Below are 15,198 nucleotides of genomic sequence, written 5' to 3' on the forward strand. Positions count from 1 at the left end.
TAGTTTGTTATACACGAAATTTGCCCTTACTTGTTACTAAAACAAGAAGATATCCTGTCCTACTCTAAAAATAGAAAAAATTATAAATTCTTTGCAGATGAAAACAGGCTAATAATCTAAAAGGAGCCAATATAATTTCAAAAGGAAAGTTTAGACATCTGAAAATGATAATTTTCAAGTGTCTTGCTATCTTGAAAATATACTTTTAACTTGGCAAAGCATGTCGTGATCCTTTCATCAGCCTGCTTTTGTTTCAAGAACCATTTTTGTTCTTCAGCAAGTTTCCTTTTTTGATAGTCCGTCATCCACTTGTCGAAGGTTGTGTATTTTGGGGGAGAAGTAGGAACATCATTGGATAATGATTCATATCCCTCCTCTTCTTCGTCATACTCCACAGAAGCTGTATTGCTGTACTTCAGTATATCATCGTTTGTAAAAATCTTGAGCCCATCAGAAGTGGACTGACCATGAATATCAAGCTTTTGGTTTACAGAGACTCTCTGATTGTCCATCCCATCACTACCTTCAGCAGTATCATCTGGGTGATAAGATGCTGCAAATTCAGTAGTAGTTTGAATCCTATTGTTCAGAACCTCATGGGGAAAGAACATGTTGACATCTTTTGAAGGGTTGATCGCATGCTTCGAGTTATCACTGTTTTTTGCAACACTTGGCATCATAAACTCCCTTGACGGCAAAGAAAGGTGCCAATCTGAAGACTTGGTGGCTTCCAACAATGGAGAGCCTGGCCTATGTGATCTGCTTGTGTAATCACTGTCATTCATGATTTGAGAGTGGCCTGAACAATTTTCTGTTTCTTCAAGTGTGGAATCTCGATGTACCATGGAAACTATTGATTCTTTAAAGAACTCAAGACTATTTTTGGTCCTCAGCATATCAGTTTTCTCTACACCGGGAGGCTTGTCTACACAAACAACAGATGGGACCTGATTTGTATGCACTCCTTGTAGGTTAGAAAGCTCAGTAGCACCCCTTCCAAGATGGCTATCGTGAATACTTCTTCCAGAATGTCCAAAGGAATCAGACTGCTGCTTGTTTGATGCTATATATGATTCTGCCATTTCTGATGCCCTTGCTTCATTATCCATTCTTTGCTTAAAAGCAGAAAAATGTTTATTTTCTTCATATGCAATGGGCATGTCTATATTTTTCCTGTTCATCTTCACACTCTCCATGGCATTCAATGATGAATCTCTATCCATAATATTTCCACCAGATGAAGTTGTTGATCCCTTAGTAATATCATTTGCCCTACCAAACATACCAGATCTTTCATGATTGTCAACAGACTCTCTTGCAGATGTATCAGTTCCTCTGCAATCATTCAAAACTCTAGGAGCTCCTTCAGCACCACCCCCTATTTAAATAAAGGAAAATATTAAAACAAGCAAGCAAATAAAAAAACAACAACGATCAGCATGCACTGCACAAATTTGAACTTTTACCTTCTTGTGTGTTGTTTACTCCTAGTGCGATTTCTAGATGCAACTTTCTAGGCAACAAATTATTTCTACAAGATAAACGAGTTAAAACAGATTAAGCTATATGGGTTTATAGCACATGAAATTTTTAGGCATACCTAAAAGAGCTAGAGCATGCAGAATCATACCTGAATGCTAGGAACACCAGGCACTGCGCTCTAAGCTGCCTCAGTTGCTGATCGTTAAAAGGTGTGTTTGTAGAAGTAGATGTTGCATTTCTTGATGCAATTGTCTGCACATTACTAAAAGGCTCAGCGTACGCGTTGGACCCTGTCTTCAGCTTAGAAAATGCATCACGATTTCTTTCCAAAGAAACATAATCTAGGTAGTGCCTATCTTGAACTCCACTGACCTGAAATAAACCGAACCATTTATAATAGAGGTGAAAATGGACAATACAGAAAAGCATATCTCTATCTCACGTCACTGTCATATGAAGGTGCCATTCACTCCTTTATGCACTTTTTCATCACGAAAAAACATACCATTGGATTAGTGTAAGAACTTGCTCCTATTTGTAGGCCGCCTCTCTTTTCCTGCAATAAGGATTTTCCAGAAGCAGCAATCCCTGCTGATGCTTCAGACGCGTGCAAGGATGAATTAGTTGGAGCTTCTGAAAATTTTTGAGGAATGTGAGGTATTCCATCAGAAGTAGGCTTGGCTGAACCAGGAGACCCAGCACTGACATTAATAGAATTTGCATCTCCTCCCTTCTCCAATAATTGAGAACCAGAGTATGAACCCAAATAATTTTCATTTTGCAATTTGGAAGTTGTGTATTGATTCTCAAAAGGAGAACTACTCTGATGAGCTGGAAAGGGAAAGCCCATCTTTGCCATTGCAAAAGAGCTGAAGGCACTTGCAGTTCCAAAGACTTTCCCACTAGCATGAGCAAGATTTGAAGGTAAACTCATAAGCTTTGAGCTATCATTTGACCCTAGTGTAAGGCCCTTTACCTCATTAACATGGTATGGAGAGGCATTGTTCATATCAGAAGATGGCTCCATAATCCCAACATTGGAGCCTTGAGAAACTTGTGATGAAGCAAACCGGTTCTGACTCCACACAGGAGCAGATCCCAAGATGTTACTTCTAGGTAGCATTTTACCTTTCTGAAGTCCAGCACTCTGAACAGAAGACACCTCCCCATCGTCATGATTTTTTGGTGAAACCAAAAAAGGATTTGAGGTCTTTACATCATCCATAATCCTTTCAGAAAAAGAATGACCACTTTCTTGTTTAGCTCTGATGAGGGATGCAGCACCGACAGCATGTTGAACAGGATTTACTTGTGCATGGTCATCATATTTTCCAGAAAGTTGGCCTTGTAACCCACCTTTACTAACTTGCTTACCCTTCCTAGAGTTGGATCCGGTACTAATATTATCAGACTGCTGAGGGTTCTCTGAATGTGCATCAGATGCTGCCTTGGAATCAGCTCTTTTTCGCTTATTACCAGATTTTTTAATATTTTTCTTGTTTGCTTTGTTATCTGATTTTATGGAATCATGAATTTCCTGTGAATTAGCAGATCTTGTGTCATCCATTGGAACACTAGCAGGACTTTCCTGCTCAGATGACTTACCACTTCTGTGAGAAAAAGAGCCCTGATGAGCATCAACTGGCATACTGTCAACCCTACCAAGCCCTACCAGTGGTTTACTTGGATAAATCAACTCATGTCTGGCCATATCTAACCCACCTGGACCTACTTTGGATGGCTGCAGCACCCCAAAATTCTGGAAAGGACCATTATAAGCTTCTTCTTTTGTCTGACTACTTGAAGCTCCATGCCATGCTCCAGAAGAAATACCTCCATGAGACAAATCACTTCGACTAGTAGGCAATTGGTTATCTAGTGCGTCCTTACCCTTTGTTCCATGCCCCGCATCAACTTCTTGAGGCCCAGAAGTCAATGGAAGACGAGATGAACTTAGAACATTCATATCAAGCCCATGCTGATTTATAACTTTTTCCATGGCCCTGCAATCAAGAAATTATTTTACAATAAATTCGACTGCTAGGCAATGCTCAATATGAAATTACTAAGTATTAAAGAACAAAGTACATAAGATTGTTAGAAGTCAAAATTAGAACACCAAACCAACTATTAGCATTACAGGAAAAGGGTTTTTCTGTTTTTTCACTTTTTTATAAGCAGCAACTTAAGTTCGGGCAATACTGATCGAATTCCCACAAATAATCATTTCAGACGAAAATTACAAAACAACAACTAAGCCTTTATCCCACTACATGGGATCGGCTACATGAACCTCTTTTCTCCAATGTATCCTATTAAGAGTCAAATCCTTATTTAAATCTAATAAATAAAAAAAGTCATTTTTAATATTTTCTAACCAAATATTTTTAGGTCTACCTCTATCTTTGTAACATAGGCCAGACCTAATATATCTACTCTCCTAATAGAGCCATCGGAAGGCTGACATTTTATGCGACCAAACCATCTAAGTAAACTCTCTCTAATCTTATCTGCCACCAGACCTACTCCGACCTTTTCACGTACATACTCGTTTCACATTATGCCTCTAAGTGTAAAGCCACCCGTTCACGTTAGCATCCTCATCTCTAAACACTTAATTTTATGCTTATCTTTTAACGCCCAACATGATGCACCATAAAGCATTGAAAGTCTCACCATCATCTTATAAAATTTTCTCTCAATTTAGATGGGTACTTTTCTATTGCACAACAAGCCTGATGCATCCCTCTACTTCAACCATCCAACTTAAATTCTACTAATAATATCCTCATCTATTTCACCATCGCTATGACTAATAGACTCAACATATCTAAAATGTACCCTCTTTTTAATGAATTGAACACCCAATATCAAAGCCACACCTATTACTGCTAAAATTATATTCCATGTATTCAATTTTAGACGTACTCAAATGAAAATATTTAGTCTCCAAGGTTGATCTATATAATTTCAAGTTTTTCATCAACTCTCTCTCTAGTCTTACCAACAAAAAAAATATCATCAGCAAAAAGCATACACCAACATATATCCTCTTACAAATGTCTGGCAAAAACTTCTATGACTAACAAAAAAATATGGGTTTAAAGTTGATTTGATGTAATCCAACTAAAATAGATAAATACTTGGTTAAACTACCTTGTATTTGAACACAAGTAACAGCTCTTATATACATATCCTTAATAACTTGAATATAAATAATATTAACTCTTTTTTTTTCTAGAAACTTCTAGATCACTACTCTTGAACCCTTTATCATATACTTTCTCTAAATCAATAATATCATATGTAGATCTTCTTTACTCTCTCTATATTTCTCCATCAAACCACTCAACAAAGGTATAACTTCCATAGTAGATCTACCCGGCATGAATACAAATTGAATTTTAGAAATATTAGTATTGTGTCATAACATATGTTCAATTACTCTCTCCCATGATTTTAATGCACAACACATTAACTTAATTCCTCTACAATTCATACACTCTTGTGCATCACATTTATTCTTAAAAATAAGAACCAACACACTCCTCAATTCATCTGACATCTTTTTAGTCTTCAAAAAAGTATTAAAAATTTTAATAAACCAAGAATTTTTCTTAATATATTAAACATATCCACACTTCTATTGAATTATAATAAAGTCCTACTACTTATCCAAATTTTATTTACTTTAAAACCCCTCCAAATTTGATTTTACAAATCCGATAATAAAAACAAAAAATATATGTTCTCATTTCGGGTGCTAAAGTTAATTGTATTCTCACAATCTTCATTAAAAGTTTATTAACATATCTCATTCACCTATTTTGAATATCTTCTTCTAAGAAAAGCACTTTTTGATATTCATCCTTAATGTACTTCACTTGAACTAAATGTTTACTTCTCATATCTCTTTTCTTAGCTAAACTCCCAAACCATGCCACAAAAATCTAAAACAAATCTGAAAGTATCTTCCACCATCTAAACATAAAATCAATCTAGGAGTGATTAGATGAGTATGATTATTTGCTAAAGATACAGGTAAGATCACCTAAATAGCCGGAAGTGATGCATAACAATATTTAAACTATAGAAATCTGGAAAAGCTAAATAATAAATGTTCCACGATACATCAAATCAAAATTTCATGCTACACAATAAATTAATTTAGGTTTATCTTCAATATTCCTGAATATACTAGAATTTTAGATGTTCTTACTTATTTAATTAGATTTTTTTAGCTAAATTCTAGGCTGAATTTAATTTTAAGAATTAGATTTAATTTAAATAAGATTAGATTTGAATTCGAATGATTGATCCTACCTTTAAGTCTTATATAGTAATCCTATTTCTATAAATAGGATTCAACACCTGTAATTGATCTTTGCACAACGAATTGAATCAAAAACACTGCTCGTACTCCTTTTTCTTGATGGACTACAACTATTCTTCTCTCTAAGGGTGTCAATACTTGACCCGACCCGAAACTAGACCCAGAAAAGTCCGGGTTCGGGTCAACCTGTTTACCAACCGGGTCGGGATCGGGTTTAATAAATTGACCCGTTTTAAAAATTGTGTCGGGTTCGGGTTGACCCGGAAACATGACGACATCCCGACTTCAACCTGATTTTAATAAAACCCTACATATAAATCGTGATCGCGTGGTTTGGGTCTAGTGTCAATCAACGATTGATGTTGTCTCAACATCGATGCCCAACTCTTGACAACATTGATGTTTCCCCTCTGTATATATGGCACAACATCGACACCTAAATCTCGACATCTTAATATTAATAATTTAAATCACAAATTCTAATTAAATGAATTATTATTTCTAAATTATTCTTACTATTCTACTTCTTCAAATTTTATACATTATTTTTAAGATATAAAAATTATAATACCATGTCCAATCCATGTCCTAGATTTTGAATAATTGATGTATCCCGTGTCCGTGTCGCCATGTCTATGTTTGTGCATCAGAGCTTCAGAGACAATTTCCATCCAAATAAAATTTAATTATTTGAATACAAAAACCACACAAAAAAAATTTACAAGGAACATTTTCATATGAGTTAAGACCAAAGTCACTCATTATTTTTTACGCTTGAGCTAATGGGAGCACTTGGTTGAGCCTTAAACTTGTCATAGGTTGAGCCAGGAACCTTAGCTTGCATGGGTTTTGACTGATCATTATGAATTTCTTTTGTGATTGCTATTTTTGTAGGTTTTCATTGGAAATGATGAGGGCTTAGCCCAATTTCATTAAGTAAAAAAAATAGAAGTGCGGCAACAAAAGAATTATCTAATAAAAATATAAAAAATAAAAGAATACGCCAAAAAGAGTGCTTTGTAAAATCAAAGACACCCACTACAAGGTCATGTTAGGCTCAAGCGATGGCATCTAAGAGGGATAAAACATACACCATCACACAACAACAATCATGATAGAGATGATTTAGTCTCTAAAAGGTATCCAATATTGCTACAATTTATGTTAAACCGATGCGGATACGGCGACACGGATACGACATGATATGGATACGGGACATGTCAATTCTTAAAAATACAGGATATGGGTACGGCGCGGACACGTCATTATAATTTATAAATCATACATTAAAAAAAAAAAACAATCAAAGCATAATATTTGAAATTACAAAAAAAAAGCAACATCATTTGTAGCCTTGTAGCTTATAATATCAAAATCCATCTCGGAAATGAGAGAACCTCGCTCGTAGCCGCAGAAGTAAATATGACACATCTTTTTTTTCATATTTTTTTGTTTTTCAACAGACATGCGTATCGGATACGCGTGTCCTTTTGAAATTAAATAGTATTTTAATTGGATACGGCTTTGACGTATCTGACATGTATCGGTGCCGTATCGAAGGCGTATCCGTGTATCGGATACAACACGCCTTCATAAATAAGTGTATCGGTGCAACATAGCCTACAAATGATCAATCAACCATATTGAAAATCAATTTTGCATTATTGCCCAAAGCTTGACAAAACCCTCAAGTTTGATAGAGAGGCAAAACTTTGATGCGCAAAAAGAGAGCTGTAAACTAAATTTTATAGTAATCCACAATAGTAAAATTGTGCAAAAAGAGCCCATAAAACCTGGAACCAAATGAAATAACTCCAAAATTCCAATTACTGGCCCCGCAACATAAGTCCCAAGTGAAAATAGAAAGCCATGAAAAATCCTTGCATCGAATGACCCAAACAGAAAACAAAAATGCATTGCAGGATCCCTGAACACTTGGGCTTATACCCAAACTTTTCATGTTTTCAAGATACCAATCAAACAAAAAAGAAAACTTGTTGCAATCCACCCGTTCAACAGTACATATCCATATAAGAGGTTCACAAGAAAAGTAATGATGTGAAGAATTACTGAAAACAATAAAATTACTTGAAATCCTCAGCCATTGTGCAAAAAATAACTCAACCTTAGCGAGCCAAAATGCTTCAACTTCCACATATGCAACTTATAAGCTATATAATTGTTTTAAACAATAACAATCCATGAAAAAATCGAATAATGATTGCCATTAAAAAACCTTTCATTTCTCTCACCTAATGACGTAAACCTAAATAAAAGCAATACGAAGAGAAAGTCTATTAATGGCATATTGATCATAGCTCGATGAAGCATTTAAGACTTCCTTTATAGGAGGTTCAAATAGAAAAATGCTTCTATTAGGAATCAAATTCTTAATCAACCACAAAAAGATCGAGCAACAGAAAAATAGATGGGAATTAGTTTCACAAGAGCTATAACACAGTTATAATATAATAATTAGAAGTATTAATTCATAGTCTTCCAAATTATTAGCTATAGAGAATCCCTTATGAGCAACTCTGAGAATAATAGTGTCGATTAACCATATAAAAATCATTTCTATGATCCATCTTAACAAAAAAAAGGCTTATTATCAATATTCAAATTAAATTGGATAGTGATCTTATACATTAATGCAATATTATAAGAAATCTGCCTATTCTAAATAAAGCATATTGAGATTTATGAATAATGGAGAGAAGAATCTCCTTTAATTTATTGGTCAAGATCCTGGCAATAACGTTATAAAAAGAACTACAAAGGAAAATAGGTCTATAATCTAATCTGAAATATAATTTTAATGTTTCATCTTGGAGATCAAAGTAATAAGATTGTGCTTTCTCACATTCTCGAACCATGTATGTATGTTGAAGTGGTAACAAAAAACAAACTATAACAAAGTGGTAGGTAGTATTTTGTTGAGATTAATGATTATAAAAGACTAAGAATATTTAATTTAATGTTTAAAGAAGATTGTGCTTTATCATATTCTAGAGCCAAGTCATTAAGTTTTGTTGAAGTTGTAACAAAAAGGAAATCGTAGTAAAAGTGATAATCATGGGTAGCCTTTTGGTGAGATTAACGATTAGAAAAGACTAATAATCTTTAGTTTAATATTTAAAGAAGAGATATAGAGTTTATGATAGAATAGTGGGGTGCTTAAAGAGGTATAATAATAGGAATACCAAGACTGTTTACTGTTTACAAGTTCTCTCTTTGGCACTACCACACAACATTCTATGTTTTCTACCTCATCAACCCTATTTGAAATAGTGCAGCCTGCAAGGGATTAAGCAAAGATGGGAATCAGTGTCTTCTAGTCATATCCCAACAATTTTGAGTTGGCTTCATGAATCATTACATTTATACTGACTATTACATAAGGAGTTATATCTATTTTGTGCAAATGCTTTTACACTATTTCTATCTTTGCCAACTTTGTTCTATTTTGTGCAAATACTTTTACACTATTTCTATCTTTGTTTTACAAGTTGCTATTCCAATCATCATCTAATATAATCATTTTTTAATGAATCCTTACTAATTTTACCATATATAATGGTCTTTTGTATTGCTTAATTTTCATATCCATAGAAAGCAACCGGTTTAATTGTAAAATCAAATTTATCTCCACCTCCATGAAATTCTTTCACTGAGACCTTGAGGCATGTCTTCATTTTAAACAAGCATACTTAACTTAAAAGTTAAATTTATAATAGATCCAAAAATTGATATCACCGAAGTATCCTTAGATCATCAAGAAATTTTGAATAATAAATAAATATTAAATACCCACAAAAATTATATATAATGTACTTACTCTTTGTTCTACTAATCATATGCCCCTGATTTTATAATATTTTTCTGCAATGCTCTAACATGTCGTTTATAACAGCAGATGTCTCATTGTAATAATAAACACAATGGTATCCTACCTTCAATATCAATTGTAAGTATTTCCATAATCAACTTAAAAAAAGGCGATTAATAAATTATCATAATTAGAATTATAATCCTGGAACTACACCACTCCTAAGTCCTAAGAGTTTAAGACTAACCCAATGAGCATGTTGGTAGTTAGTTGATCCATTTAAGGACCAAACACAGAAATAATTACGTAGTGCAAAACACAGTGGTGAAATTAGCAAATATGAAATTAATTATGTGAGTGATTCTAACTGAGCATATGTCCGTACCTTGATATGACTTGATATGGCAACGAATGCTCCTTTCCACTTAATTTCATATGCTGGCATATCTGAAACATTATAAAGAAGAAAACATGCACGTCAGGTGATAATCCAAACTATGGCAATGCCTAAATCTGGAGTAAAAACATAAAGATTGATTGACATATAAATAAAAACATTTCCAGCATACCACAAAAAGCTTTGTTGCCAATTTAGCAGGCTCATCCTTTGAATCTTGGATAAGTTTCTGAAGAAGCTTGGCTGCGTCCAGCTCAACATGATGTGATGTCGTCATTTCATAGGGAAAGCTGCAAAACTGGGAAAAGACGCATTTTTAGCCCAAGCATACACCTCTTGAAGAACAAACATAACAAATAAGTTCACGTGGAAATCAAAATGATCGCAACAAAATCAAATAATGCTAAAATTAGCCAAGTATCAGCTTGTATTAAGTTCAGATTGTATTAAGTTGTCTTAACATTGAAGACAAGGTGCTGCCATTTTAAAGGATCATGTCGACTGCTATAGAAATATGTGCAAGACTGCAAGCGGCATTGGTGCGGCGGCTTGCAGAAGAGAAGAAGTTCAAACAGGACCTAACGATAGAACAGTAACAGATAAAAACTATTTTTCATCTGTATGTCCCTTGCTAATACATTTTTGTGTATATGTATGCCTAGCTAATCCTAACTACTAAATAAGGTAGTCTGAGTGCAGAAATAAAAAGATACTTATACTAGTATTAACAGAAAAGAAAATATGCAGAAATATTAGTGGAGGAAGAATTAGTGGTATAATGCTCTGCGGAGTCATGTAGTTGAAGTAGTCCGCATCGGGTCTCCCCCGGCTCCGAAGAGTTCACTTCTGGGGAGTTGAGTTGAATCTGAGTATCATCAGGGGGATGGTAGTCATGAATATCAGCCACGTTGAAGGTGGAGGAGGTGCCAAAACTAGGAGGTAGATCGACGACGTATACATTGTTGTTAATTCGATGAAAAATAGGGAACGGGCCAACCTTTTGTGGACTTAACTTCGAACAGGTACCAGTAGGAAATCTTTCTTTCCGCGTGCGTAACATGACAAGGTCGCCAGGCTTGAATATCTTCTGTCTTTTATGAAGATCAGCTCTTTGTTTGTACTTGGTAGTAGCTGTTTGAAAGTTATCCTTTACTGATTTGAGCAATTTAGTTACTTCCGTGGTTGTTTTGAAGGCTGCACTACTACTGCATTTAGGGAGGGTTGCTGAATCAAAAAGATGGTTAGGCATTTGTCTAGACTATGCTAAAAGGACAAAAACCCGTGGATGCATAGAATTATATGCAAACTCAACTTGGTCAAGGAATTCTTCCCATTTTTTTGGTTGTTGTTGGACAAGGCAACGAAGCATATTACCAAGAATGCGGTTGACGACCTCAATCTGGCCATTAGTTTGAGGATGGTATGTCGCGCTTAGCTTAATGTTTATGTTCAATCCTTTCCAAAGCTCCCTCCAAAAAAGACTACTAAATTTCACATCACGATCTGAAGTAAGGCTATGAGGAAAGCCATGCAAACGAACAATCTCATCAAAAAAAGATGGGCTACATTAATGGCATCAAATGTTTCTTTTGCAAGCAATGAAATGCGCCATTTTAGATAAACGATCAACAATGACCACAATCGAGTCAACTCCTCTTTTAGTACGGGGAAGGCCCAACACAAAATCAAGGCTCAAATCTTTCCAAATGGAATCCGGAATGGGGAGGGGTAGATATAGACTGGTGTTTTGAGACGTACATTTGTAAGTTTGGCAAACGAAACAATTTTCCACATAGCGGGTTGATCGTTATGGAAAATTCATTTAAAACATAAGGTGTGAACCTCGCTTTCAATGAATTAGTTTGAACCTCGCTCTTACGAACTTAGGGGTTTCCTTTAATTTTTTCCAAAGGTAGATTGAGCTTAATATTTAACCAGATTTTCCTAGAGAGTAGTGTCAGGGTTTATTTAGATTTGGGTTCTACCCTATGAGTGCAAGCCCTCATAGTTAATTACCTCTCCTAATGCATTAGAAGAGCACTCTCGATTAAAGATGAAATACACTTAGCTTCGTGCAAGGAATGTTAGAATGTGCAACAGAGTTTTAATCTTAACTATGGGGGAATGAAGGTACACCCGATTAAGATCCCATGGTTCTATCGTCCCGGATATACCGTAGGTTCAATCTACTAACACTAACAACCATTGATTGTAGTGTCCAGAGAATCTGATTAGCATCCATGAGTTGCCTCCTCTCAGAGATCCCGAGTAAATTGAAGTGGAGATGTGTGAATTTTAGTTTAAATTAATTTGGGTTGGAATTTATGGCTTCCTTAGAATTTGCCCGTTAATTTATTTAGTTTGGGGATTATGGCTCCAATTAGAAGTTGCATGTGTAATTGGATTTGGGTAAGGGCTTACAGCCTTCATTTGAGAGTAGCCCTAATAGTGGGTCGTACAGCCTCTATTAGAGGTGGCCCAAAGAATTTTGGGTATGAGTGAATTTTATGGCTTCGTTAGAAGTAACCCGAAGATTTTGGGTATAAGTGGTTCTTATGGCTTCCTTAAAAGTACCCTGGAGATTTTGGGTATAAGTGGGTCTTATGGTTTCCTTAGAAGTAGTCCGAAGATTTTGATTGGATATGTCTTATGGCTTCCTTAGAAGTTGTCTAACGATGAATCTTAAGACCTAGCTCTATAAGCTAAGTAGCCCGTAGAGGTGGGTCTTACAACTTGGCCTTATAAACTAGGATGCCTAAGTGAGGAGCCAAGGGTTATGTTATTACCTAAACATTTGCCTCCACAAACTTATGACTTCTATTAGAAGTGGCCGGGTGGTGAATCTTATAACTTAATTCTTATAAACAAGGCTGCCCATTTGAGGTTTAATTATTTGAATATAGTGTCATTCATTTAGAAGTTCCCTAACGTGCGAGTCTTACTGCTTCGCTTAGAAGTAGCCCAAATAGCGGGTATTACAACTTAGTCCTATAGGCTAAGATGCTCAATTAAGATATCTAGGTTTAGGTTGCTTCCTAGCTATTACCCCTAAAGGTCGAACTTACGACTTTCATTGAAAGTAGTCAGATGATGGGTCTTACAACCTAGTTCTTATAAACAAGGTTGGTCATAAGACTTTGAGTTTTTAGATCTAGAGCCGTTCATTTAAAAGTTCCCTGACACGCAAGTCTTACTGCTTCACTTAGAAGTAGCCTAGGTTGCGGATCATACAACTTAGTCCTTTAGGCTAAAAGATGCTCATATGAGTTTGAGTTTTTTTTTTTTTTTTGGATTTACGGTCATTCACTTAGAAGTTCCCTAACACAGGTTTTATTGCTTCGCTTAGAAGTAGTCCAAGTGTGTAGTTGTTTGATAGTTTGACACTAGACAGTGGTTTTGACATCTACTTGCCAGCAGTTTGTTCCCTACTTAGCTTTCAATAGTATGTTTGTTGTTATGTGCTTGTTAGCTCAAGAAAAATGGCGCGAATGCATGAATCCCGCTTAGTAACTATAGGAATTCATTTCCCTTAAGTCAGATTGTAGTTAACCAAATTTTCCCTGAGGGTATTATCATGGTTTAAAGATCTGGGGTGTTTTTGGATAAACGTGAAAGAAATGCAAAGTAAAATTTTGAGATATCAGAATGATCCAAACATCCCACTTTCCCTACAATTAAAAATCAGTAAAATCGTTTGATTTCAAAATCTCATCGCCCGTCATCATCATCGACGATAGGGACCTCCCCCAAGTTGATCCCATAACTAGACCTCCCATAAACCCCCTCCCACCCAATGTGACCACCCCTGAAAACTTATTGTTGCTCATAACCTCCCCTAAGTCCCTCTAAATCAGACCATCCTCACCCTTTCCCACTACCAACCACTCCCATTTGTATCCCCATAGACAATGACCGCCCCCAAGCCTTTTGTCATCAGTGAACCACTCTGAACACCTCCTAATTCCTTAGATCACTCCCCAAGCCCTCCATGTCACACCCAACCCATCCCCAAACCGCTGCCTTCCTCTCCCAAACTCTCCCATAATTGACTAACTTTTCCACAAACACCATCCCATGACCGACAAAATCAATCGAACCGATCCCACGGATATGGAAAAGAGAGAGAATTTAATATAATTAAAGTGTATTCTAAAAAAACACATAAATATCAATGCATTTTATTCACATCTAGCCAAAAAAAAAGAAAAACTCTTGCATTTCTAAGATTCAAGCACTCCAGTTACTTAGCATTTTTAATATGTGTGCTCTTTAAAATATTCAACCAAACAACCCCTATAAGTGGTACTCAAGTTTACATTTATAAAGGTCTGATGAATCAAGGTATATCTTCTTGCTTCAATTTCTCCAAATTTATGTAAAAAATTAGCAAACAAAAACTCAATAAACCAATAAATAAAAATAACATACTATTATAGCTCAAAATATTATTTAAACCTCTTTCAGTTAAGCTATTCAAGATCTAACACAATATTTATGAAGTCATTCAATATCATAATCATAATCTTATCCAAATTACTTGTGCTCAGCTTTATAAATTGTTATTCTTCATTATTCATATTTGAGATGTTAAATCTATTTTGCACAAATCTTTTCCCACCCTTTCTAGCCATGTACCTTCAGTTTATCTCTATTTTTATCCTATTTCTTCTACATTGACTTCACGTACCATCATATTGGTGCATGTGTTATCGTTGTTGAGTGTGTGCAAACATGCTAAGCCTATTTTTCACTACCTTATCAGCTTATCTCAATATGTGCAACTCCAACTAATTATGATATCATTTTTAAAATAAATAGCAAAGATAACAGGCACATAGGTTATAATTTCATGGAGAAGTAATTATTATAGAAGATTAAATAAAGCCGAATATATATTCATAAATGAGGCAATACCATTCTACAACATATGAACACTAATGAATAGCAAAAAAATTTAATGCAAAAGGGTCTTACTTTCTCGATCATAACTATAACAATTATAACACAACTGTAGGTACAACACTTAGTAGCAAAGGTATATTTTCCCTTAACACCCATGTTCCACTATAGTCACCCAAATTCTGCATAAAATATCTTCTCTGTAACAGCCATTACATTATGCCTGTGAATAAAATATTATTCTTGAGTCCTTAAAAT

General features: G+C 35.2%; 1 protein-coding gene across 2 annotated transcripts in view; it reads right to left on the reverse strand.

Annotated features, from left to right (window-relative positions):
• LOC110115531 overlaps positions 1-15,198 on the reverse strand; it is a 50,690-nt gene that overhangs the window by 34,476 nt on the left and 1,016 nt on the right. For both annotated transcript variants that reach the window (XM_020848795.2, XM_020848794.2), the window contains exons 2-7: positions 10,214-10,339; positions 10,030-10,091; positions 1,988-3,485; positions 1,631-1,854; positions 1,467-1,531; positions 204-1,378 (exon numbers count right to left, since the gene is read on the reverse strand). In XM_020848795.2, coding sequence (XP_020704454.1) covers positions 204-1,378; positions 1,467-1,531; positions 1,631-1,854; positions 1,988-3,485; positions 10,030-10,091; positions 10,214-10,318 — 3,129 coding nt within the window. In that variant the 5' untranslated portion in view covers positions 10,319-10,339. The remainder of the gene's footprint in view (positions 1-203; positions 1,379-1,466; positions 1,532-1,630; positions 1,855-1,987; positions 3,486-10,029; positions 10,092-10,213; positions 10,340-15,198) is intronic.

Source organism: Dendrobium catenatum, unplaced genomic scaffold (genome assembly GCF_001605985.2).
Source record: "Dendrobium catenatum unplaced genomic scaffold, ASM160598v2 fragScaff_scaffold_651, whole genome shotgun sequence".
NCBI classification, from domain to species: domain Eukaryota; kingdom Viridiplantae; phylum Streptophyta; class Magnoliopsida; order Asparagales; family Orchidaceae; genus Dendrobium; species Dendrobium catenatum.